At 33.1% G+C, this 10,085-nt stretch overlaps 1 protein-coding gene across 1 annotated transcript; it reads left to right on the forward strand.

The window, feature by feature from the left end:
- Window positions 1–2,964: 2,964 nt before the first annotated feature.
- LOC108478086 (protein STRUBBELIG-RECEPTOR FAMILY 5-like) lies at window positions 2,965–9,414 on the forward strand. Its single transcript, XM_017780515.2, has 16 exons — window positions 2,965–3,437; window positions 3,873–4,005; window positions 4,108–4,179; window positions 4,296–4,361; window positions 4,825–4,896; window positions 4,978–5,049; window positions 5,533–5,604; window positions 5,695–5,760; window positions 5,899–5,964; window positions 6,049–6,380; window positions 6,795–7,063; window positions 7,169–7,440; window positions 7,838–7,958; window positions 8,317–8,453; window positions 8,545–8,701; window positions 9,022–9,414. The coding sequence occupies exons 1-16, from the start codon at window positions 3,353–3,355 to the stop codon at window positions 9,148–9,150; spliced, it is 2,121 nt and encodes a 706-aa protein (XP_017636004.1). The 5' UTR covers window positions 2,965–3,352; the 3' UTR covers window positions 9,151–9,414.
- The last annotated feature ends 671 nt before the right edge of the window (window positions 9,415–10,085 follow it).

The following is a 10,085-nucleotide window of genomic DNA, read 5'->3' on the forward strand; positions in this document are numbered from 1 at the left end:
GTACATGATAGAGTGGGAATTTGATGTTGCCATAGAAGGGAAAAATGTTCAGCGTGTCATAAAACATAAGAAAAATGGATAAATTTTAATTTCCGAGCCTAGGGGCAAAATCATAATTCTGCAAAGGTTTAAGGGAAAAATTATAATTTTGCCAAAGTTTGAGTTAGGGAATGTTTTGAATAGTACATTAATTAAATAAGTGAAATATGATGTTTTAGATCCCAGAAAGTGAGATTTGGACCTAGAACGGGAGAAAAATCGAAAATTAGGAAAGTTGGTAAAATGATCGTTTTGGTATCGAGGTAAGTTCATATGTTTAATAAGCATTTAATTATGCATATTTGAATGATAAATTAATATTTTGGCCATAAATACTTTAATATTGAGTTTCAGATATAATGATTAATGTTCGATAATAATTCGATATTAGAAAGAGAACTTGTATAATTTATATGTAAGACCATATTTTGTATTATGGCTTTGTATGATGACAAGAAAGAGCATAGTTTGATGAGAATAAATTAAGTTGATGATATGATGAGATTGAGAATGTAAGTATGTAAGTTGAGTAGCATTTTATTATTATGCAATTATTGTTATTGGTATTGTTATTATTGAGTTATGCGACTAACCTTGAGAATTTGAGCAAGTATGTTTCAGCTATGACTTGACAAGGCATTGATATCTCAAAGTCCATGGTTGTACCATGGCAATTAAGGAAGAATTGATGGAAAAGTCCATGTTCATATCATGACATTTAAGGAGGAATTGACGATTAAGGATACCATGTAAGACCATGTCAAGACATGGCATTGGTAAGGCAAGGATCCTGTGTAAGACCATGTCAAGACATGGCATCGGCATTGATTAAGGACTCCATGTAAGACCACATCAAGATGTGGCATTGGCACTAAGACAAGGATACCATGTAAGACCATGTTTGGAACATGGTATTTGGTAAGATAAGGATATCATGTAAGACCATGCCAAGGCATGGCATTGATAAGTTCTATAAGGCAAGGAAATCATGTAAGACCATGTCAATACATGGTATTGATGAGTTACTATAAGGCAAAGGTCCCATGTAAGACGATGCCAAGGTATGGCATTGGTGTGTTTATAAGGCAAGGATACCACGTAAGACCATGTCAAGACATGACAATGGTAAGTTCAAAAAGGAAAAGGTTCCCGAGTAATCCAAAGAGTAAGTTAAAAGAAATGACAAGGTGAGAACATGAAGAAAGAGTACAGGTATGCATTTAAGGCTTATTTAATATTGAGATTGTAAGTAATTGAGATTATCAAGTATTAAGTAAGTGATGAGTTTTCAATTATGCTTGTGACACTTTATGACATGATTGGCAATATGCCTATATTATGAAAGAGTACTCATGTGTTAAGTGAGATGTTGCAGGTATGTAAGCAAGCTATTAAGTAAGGTGTCTTTTGTATTCTGAGCCTTGGTAAGGTTACCGATGAGTAAGATGGGAAAGTAAGAACTAAACATTATTTAAGCAAATTATGACAGCATAGTAGTAAGCTAAATTGATTGCTAATGCTTATTATCTTACATGTGAACTTACTAAGCTTTATAAGCTTACTTCTTTCACTTTCCCATGTTTCAGAGTACTTAAAAGCAAGCTCGGGTTGGAGGTCGTCGGAGATCACTTCACACTATCGACTATCAAGTTACCAAATGGGTATCTTCGTTTAAAAAACATTCTAGTTTATGGCATGTATAGGGACTTAGCCATTTTGTGTGTATATCCTTATGATATGGCTAAAGAATAGTATGTAAATATTTGATAATGATTAGCTATTGAAATGGCTAATGAAGAACATGTTTCGGTGTTATGTATGCCTAAATGGTAGTTAATACAAAGAAATCATGAAAAAGTGAAATTAGCATTAAAACAATATTGAACAGCAGAACTGACGTGATCTTGAAAAATCACCAAGAACAGTAGAAATGGAATTAGGTGATGAATGAGTTATAGAATTAAAGCTTATTAAGTCTATTTTCATATGAAAGAAACAGAGTAAGCAAAAGAAGTGTATATTAAGAGATATTTGAATTTTAATGAGACAAGATCAGAGCGATTTCTAGATCCCTTGTTCTGACTTTATAAATTCACTAAAAATTATACAAAAATAATTAGGAGTTATAGTTTATATTTCTAGATTCCTTAGTGAATCTAATTTCAAGAGAAACAAACGACATGGTTATTTGAGTTCTATACAGGGAGAAAATTGATTTGTAGTGAGGAGAGGTCAGAGTAGTCAAACAGTGCAACAGGGGAAACTTTAACTAATAAACTGTACTAATTAGCTAGACCAAAAATTCTGGAAAAAAAAAAGTAATAAGAAGATATATGAGTCTAGTTTCAGGGAAAATTCACGAATTTAAATTTTGAGTTTTGTGACTCGAGTTATGATTTATTTAGTGACTATGATGCAGGTGGACAGTTTTATAAGGAATAATGAAATAAATTGTTTTGATTTGTGTAAGTATTCGAAAAATTTTTAATATTCCCAGTTTGGTCCCGAACCGTTTCAATTGCATGTTTTAGGGTCTCGAGGGCCCTTTTTAGGGACATACTGAATGAATGTAAATAAATTAATTTTAAAAATAAATTTTATGCCCCAAATTAGTAAGTTAAGTCAGGTAACGCCTCGTGCTCGACTCCGGTGACGGTCTCGAGTAAGGGGTGTTATAATTTTACAAAAGCAGAGCAAATATTGGAAAGGCACTTTAACCAAACCACAAATTAATTTCTTCAACTAGCAAATTTGGGTTATGATATCGCTAGGTACTATATTATTAATAATTTGGCTATGCACACAATCTTATTTTTGCAACCATTTAATCTTTAAAACTTTGAATATGATCTTGATTTGGAAAGCTAAAAATAAGTGAAAAAGAGAAATAAAAAGAGTACTCTACCGTACCTTATATTAAGAAATAGAAATATTTGTTATACTATGAAAGGTGGCCGGAAGGAAGTGTTAGAAAGATCCGGAACCATTGGAAGGCTCTTATTTTATTTCTCCTCAGCTTCGCCACTTTACATCTCCTCTCACCGTTGTTAGAGGTATCCTCCTCTTAACCAAATTTAGCTTATTCGAAAGAGAAAAAAAAAGAAGAACAATCTACGAAACATAAAGAAAAGGAAAGGGAAAGAAAGAAAGAAAAAAAACACCAAGGGAAACCTAAAAAGTTTCTCCGTTTTTAGGAGATTGTTGTCATTGATGTTTGTTGTTTCCTTTTCCTCCTGCTTGGGTTTACGCATGAAAGGAATTGAACCCCACATTCCCACTCTGCCTTTTCGTTGGGTTTTTCTGGCATTGGAACATGCATCATTTTGTTGAAAGAAGTTTCCTGTTTTTTCTTGGTACCCTTGTTTCTTTTGTCCATTCCAAGACAGATTCCCCAGATGGTATGCATATAATATGCCCTATTAAACTGCAATTCTTGATATGCATGTTATTTAAGAATTCAATCCATGTTTGTTGCTCCCTTTTTTACTCTTATTTAGAGTCTAGAGAATTCAACAAACATATTATATTTGGCAACAGTCATTTGCCTATGTTATGGGGATATTAGATGCTAATGTAAATGCTAATTATACATGTATGTAAATTCTTGAAATTCGAAATAGATCCCTTTGCTTCGTGAGAAAAAAATAAAAATAAAAGGCAAATACACTAATTTCTTCTTATATTATCATATGTTTGATCATTGTTTACATTATCTAGCACCGTGACACAAGCATTATCCTTTTTGGCTTAAGAACTCGGATGTCTAGTGCACTAACATAAACATAATTCCTTCTGCATGGCAATTTTGACGCTCGGTAATTGTATTCTTATAGTTTCTGCCCTTAATGTGATGTTTAAAAGTCTAAATAGTCCAGCCCAATTGAGTGGTTGGAAGGATAGTGGTGGTGATCCATGTGGTGATGGCTGGAAAGGGATCAAATGTTCAGGCTCATCTGTAACTGAAATGTAGGTTATTCCCATACTTCTGTTACTCTTCCCTATCTGTCCGGGGAACCAGTCTTGCATTTTCTATATTCAACAGGACATAATTGGATTAAAATCTTGCAGAAATTTAAGCGACCAAAAACTCAGTGGACAATTGGGGTACCAGTTATCGAGCTTGTCTTCAGTAAAGATCTTGTGAGAACTTGCCTCCAGAAATAAGCAATCTTTAATGTTATATTTTCTTTCTTTAAAAGAAATTACCTATTGGAAAACATAATATGAAGGCTATGCATTTTTTGGTCCTGATACAGTGATTTGAGCAAAAACAATCTCAATGGTGATATTCCATATCAACTACCTCCCAATGCTCAACGCATGTAAGTCAGCTGATCTAAGTTAATCAGCATGAAAGCTTTATTTTTTTTTTTCTTCTTTTCTTTGCAAGTCATATTCGGAATATAACTAATGGAGTTCCCCAGTCTGATCTTAATTTTGTGGCCATTGGTTTTCCTGTTTTAAAGTCATGTTGCTTGCAGCTTTTAAAAATGGTGTAAATTATTATTTAGTTTTATTTCTTAAACTTGATTAGTTAAAATATTCCTCTTCTTCATTGTCGGTAATATGTAAAGGTCAAGACTAACACTTTGTCTTTCTAGCTTTACTTAATCAAATGATCTAAGTAAGGTTAATTTGTTTTAAGGCAAACACCATCTGCTAGAGATATATCTTCCGAATGATGGGAAAGTTTCTTTTTGATCACTTTGATCTTCACAGCATATCCAAGTTGCATTTATTTCTTTCTCTATAGTATCTCATATATCTTATGAGCTCAATTTGCAGAGACCTTTCTGAAAACAATTTTAATGGTAACGTGCCTTACTCGATATCTCAGATGACCAACCTTGAAGACATGTAAGTGAAGTAGTTTCTTTCTATTTTCATTACAATTTCATCAGTTGTTACCATGTCTAAATATTTGGTTGGTTGCTGCAGAAATCTTAGCCACAATCAACTCAAGGGTCAGTTGAGCGATATGTTTGGCAAAGTCCAAAAACTTAAATCATTGTAAGTACAGCATAAATCTTAAAATTGTATGTGAACTTGAATACTTAAATTTAATGTCGATTTTAATATATTAACTTTGATTTTGGATAATTGTATATTTGAAACTTTAATTTTGATTTTGATTTTGATTTTGATTTTGATTTTGATTTTGATTTTAATTTTAATTTTAATTTTAATTTTCGCAACCATTAACATTATTACTGACAGTAAGGTGGCATCATTTTAAATTTATTTATTATTATTATTATTATTATTATTATTATTATTATATAAATTTTTACAATTGAATCAAGATTGAAGTTTATGCTTACAATTCAACTAAAATCAAAGTTCCACATGTATGGTTGCCCAAAATTAAAAGTTTATGTATGAGATTGAATATTGAAACAAAATTTAACTATATTTTTGAGATTTATCCAAATTATTGGTGAAAAGTTGCAAACGTTAGTGCTTAGTTTCACTAACTTATGAACTGACTTACAGTGATGTATCCAACAATCAACTGTCTGACAAGCTTCCAAATTCATTTGCAAATCTTACAAATTTAAACACTTTGTAAGTGGCAAAATTTTCTCATTCCGTATTTTATTTTTTCTCTTTACTCTTCCAAGTGCTTTACTGTTGACTCTGTTTTCACTTATACAGGCATCTACAGAACAACCAATTCACTGGATCAATAAATGTCCTTACTGACCTTCCCCTCAATGATCTGTACGTGATTAGCGGATAAAACTTGTTGAAAATGATAGTCTTCTGTTCTTTTTTTTTTTTTTCCTTTTTCTTCCGACATTAATGCTGATGAAAAATTAGGGAGACCTTACACCTCTCTGTCACTTTCGTTTCTTGCAGGAATGTTGAGAATAACGAATTTACTGGATGGATTCCTAATGAGTTGAAGGGGATTGACAATCTAAAGTGGGTATCGTACAATATTTCACTCTTATAATTCTTTTAGTTCCCTGAAAGTTGTTTCCTGACTTGTAATCATCACTTTGGAAGAACCGGAGGAAATTCTTGGTCAACTGGGCCAGCTCCTCCTCCACCCCCTGGTGTACAACACCGTCGCCGTCCCGCTACAGAAGAGAAGAAAAGTGAAGGTCCAAAGAAATCTCTTCAGAATGGATTAATTATAGCTTTTTCATCTTTAGGTGGACTTGCTCTTCTCCTTCTCCTTCTCCTTATGTTTGCATTTACAAGGAGAAGAAGGTCACCTCCCCCATCCTCGCTTTTCCTCGATGATGATAAGATGAGTGGGCGTAAAGGTTTTACTCCCCTTCATTCACAAGAGTTAGGCGCTGAATCATATGTTGGCATTTTGAAAGAACCCAAAGGTATACATTTGTTTGTGGTTTCTGCATGTAGCAATCACATGTAGAGTTGCCTCCCTAACTGTTTGAATTGTGCTCATTTAGCATAAGCATGAAAGTATCCATGTTTCAAGTGCAGTATATGCTTCTTTCCCTACAATGCATGGTGCCAATCAAAATATACTTTTATGTGAATATATACATTTATACATATACACATATTTTTGGGATTTGCAAAAAAGGCTGGACAAACTTTTCAAGCAGATATTTGTTACTCTCACTCTTAAGAGTTTTGCAGAGAATAGGGGCATGTTTTATATATATCTTGATCGGTAACTTCCTATTTTTTTTTGCCTTTTGGGCATCTTCTGATTGCTTGCTAACTAACTAATAATTGTTTTCCATTGATCAATTTAACTGATTAGTTATCTGTTACAGATTTTAAGTCAATGGATCCAGGTAATGGAGATATTAAGTCTTTGCTAAAATCTCCATCAATGGGCCTTAGACGTTCGGTTTCAGGTCGTGTGTCCTTCAGTGAAAATGAGTTTGCAAACCGTCTGAAAGGAAGAAGAAGCACTTCTGTTCAAGCTATACCTTATTCTTTGGCAGATTTGCAGAAAAGTACTGATAATTTTGCACCAGGTCGACTTCTGGGTGAGGGCACCATTGGTCGCGTTTATAGGGCAAAATATCCAGATGGAAAGGTTAGCATTTTTTTTTTTCTGTTCTCCCCTTCTCTTCATTTCTTTTTAAATATATGTCTAAGATGCCATCTCATTTGCTCCTGTATGTATATATCTTGGTCTCAGGTTTTAGCAGTGAAAAAGATAGATTCCTCACATTTTCAAGGCCAGAAGCCTGAGGAATTCTCAAAACTTGTTACAAACATCTCTAAGCTTCACCATCCTAACATTGCTGAACTTGTTGGCTATTGTTCAGAACAAGGGCATAACATGCTAATACATGACTATTTCAGGAATGGCTCACTTCATGAGTTCCTACATTTATCAGATGACTTCAGCAAACCCCTAACTTGGAATACCAGAGTTAGAATAGCTTTAGGTGTAGCCAGGGCTATTGAGTAAGTCACCATACATTCTTTTTTGTTTTCAATAATTCAGCATCTTCTTCTGTTCCCTCTTTTTCAGTATTGGTTAGATCAAACAACAATAGCATCACTCCGAGATTTTAAAATCTACAATGTTTACAAAATTTAGCACATAGTGTTGGTGTGTACTTCAACTAGCAGTTTCAGACTTTAACTCAAATACTTAATCCATATATGCTACGCTCACCACTTTTGAGTTTAAATTGGATCATGAGTTTGCTCAGATAACACCATTTTCTTAACTCATCATGATATTGCATTGTCTTGCCAAAACCTTTCACCTCCTACTGAGTGATGATACAGTATCTTAGAAATGTTGCTGTTCTTTTGCTTAAAAATTTAACCATGTGGTGGAAATTGCTTTGTTCAGGTATCTCCATGACGTTTGTTCTCCATCTATGGTTCATAAGAACATCAAGTCATCCAATATTTTGCTTGATCTTGAACTCAATCCTCATCTATCTGACTACGGCATGGCAAGCTTTCATCTGGTTAGCATATCTTGAAATCTAATAGATTCCTTTTTTATTTGGTTAGAGAATAAATATGTCCTTCACTCAAAATTTTGACAGAGTTGCGCGAATTTCTGATCAATTCAAATATACCCTGAAAACCGGTTTAACTTTTCTAAGTAAGTTTAAAAGTGTTTTGTTAGTCCTGCATGCAAATCTATTATGAAGGTATTGTTAATAAAAGAAGCTTATCATCTCTTATATAAGGAATGTATGGAAGCCATTCTGCATTAGTATTTCAACCGTGAAGATTACCTTAGAAAAATAAAGTTGCATCCTCTTGCCTTCATATTTTCTATGCAAGAAGTGTAAAGTTTTTCGAAACAATTCATTTCAGCGTACAAGCCAGAACCTCGGGATGGGATACAATGCTCCAGAATGTGCACAACCATCAGCATATACACTAAAGAGTGATGTTTACAGTTTCGGGGTGGTAATGTTAGAACTATTGACTGGTCGGATGCCTTTGGATGAGTAAGCCTAAATCACTCAGTCCTCCTATCATTTAGCCAAATGAATTATAGTGTCTTGAGTTAATAGTTGAATTGCTGCTTCTTTATATCAGTCAAAGACCAAGATCAGAACAGTGCTTAGTGAAATGGGCCAGACCTCAGCTTCATGACAATGATGCACTGGCAGGAATGGTTGATCCTGCCTTGAGGGGCCTCTATCCTCCCAAATCACTCCCTCCATTTGCTGATATTGTTGCCCTCTGTATACAGGTGAGCAACAACATTTCAATCATCAAAATATCTCTAATATATTCGGACTGGGGCATCTGATATGGGTAAATGTTTAGCATGGTATGCTTCATTTTATTCCGTGGCACAATATCAAAGTGCCATGTTATCATATAGTCCAAAATAGGGAAAAATTGCAAGTTTCATAAATAATGTGGACCAAAAAAAAGTCTAGGGATTAAGTTGAGAAAAAATGTCAAGATTAGGGACAAAAAATGCTGCTTTGTCCTTTCAATTTATCATCTTCCTAGACAAGTTCTAACAATCTTTTGTTTTTTTTCCTTTCTGCTTTCTTTGTTCAGTTGGATCCTAATCTTAGATCTTCAATAGCTGAGGTGGTACAGGCATTGGTACGATTAGTTCAACAATCAACCATAAACATGAGAGAAGATCTTTCAGCTTCTTGCCGGACAAACGACTCTGAATATTAATATGTTTGACTCTTGCCATTATTATTTTTTATTATTCTTTTTGTTTTTGGTTCCATAGATTATTGTCATTCTACTGTATAAATTTCTAGCACATTTAAGTTGAGAAGAGCCTTTTTTTTTTTTTTTTTAATTTAAATGTTTCCATGATGTACCTGCTTGTAAAATAACATAGAATCTTTAGGATTTCTATTTTCTTTGATAATAATTTCTTCCATTATCAGAGATAAAGTTTTTGGAAATAAATTAGGGTTGAATATTTTGAAAGTTGAATGGATTTGAATTTTAAAATAGTGTAAATTTTCTAATAAAATTCTTAATATGAATCTAATCATTTCTCTAAATTATTAAGTAAAGCTAGAAAAGGATTAAAAAGAGAAAATAGAAATGAAATATGTCAATACATATTATTATTTAATATTTTCTCCGAGTTAGTTGTTACATTATCTAGGGTTTTTTTTTTTTTTAAACAAATATCAATTGATGCCATTTAAACTTCGAGAAGAAATTAGTTAAGGGTGAGTATTCGATCAAGTTGAGTCAAATCGAATAAAAAAATTTCGAATTAGTTGAGTTGACGAATCCTATTTTTGCAATTAAGCTCGATTTAAATTTTTTTCGAATCGAGTTAAAATTTCAAGTCAAGTTGAGTCGAATTAACGAATCTTATTATTTATACTCATTGTTTCATTTACATGGATTGATTATTTTACTAGTAGACAAAATACAAGCTTTTATATTAATTTTGAATAAAGGAAAACAAGTAAAGTGGAGCAATTCGAGAAGGAAAGTAAGACTAATGGGTAAACATTTATCAAAATAATCTAGTTTTGCAGCTTGATATTTTTGACTTTTAACATTAGAAAAGGTAAACATTTATCAACATAATGCAGTTTTGTCTTTTTTTATTTGGATTTTCGGATAATTCGAATTAGGGG

The sequence above is a fragment of the Gossypium arboreum genome, chromosome 6 (genome assembly GCF_025698485.1).
Source record: "Gossypium arboreum isolate Shixiya-1 chromosome 6, ASM2569848v2, whole genome shotgun sequence".
In the NCBI taxonomy this organism is placed as follows: domain Eukaryota; kingdom Viridiplantae; phylum Streptophyta; class Magnoliopsida; order Malvales; family Malvaceae; genus Gossypium; species Gossypium arboreum.

Coding starts and splice junctions, on each gene's coding strand:
- LOC108478086 (XM_017780515.2), top strand. CDS start 3,353: ATGCATCATTTTGTTGAAAGAAGTTTCCTGTTTTTTCTTGGTACCCTT. Junction 6,381..6,794: donor CATTTTGAAAGAACCCAAAG/GTATACATTTGT, acceptor TATCTGTTACAG/ATTTTAAGTCAATGGATCCA. Junction 7,441..7,837: donor GGTGTAGCCAGGGCTATTGA/GTAAGTCACCAT, acceptor TGCTTTGTTCAG/GTATCTCCATGACGTTTGTT.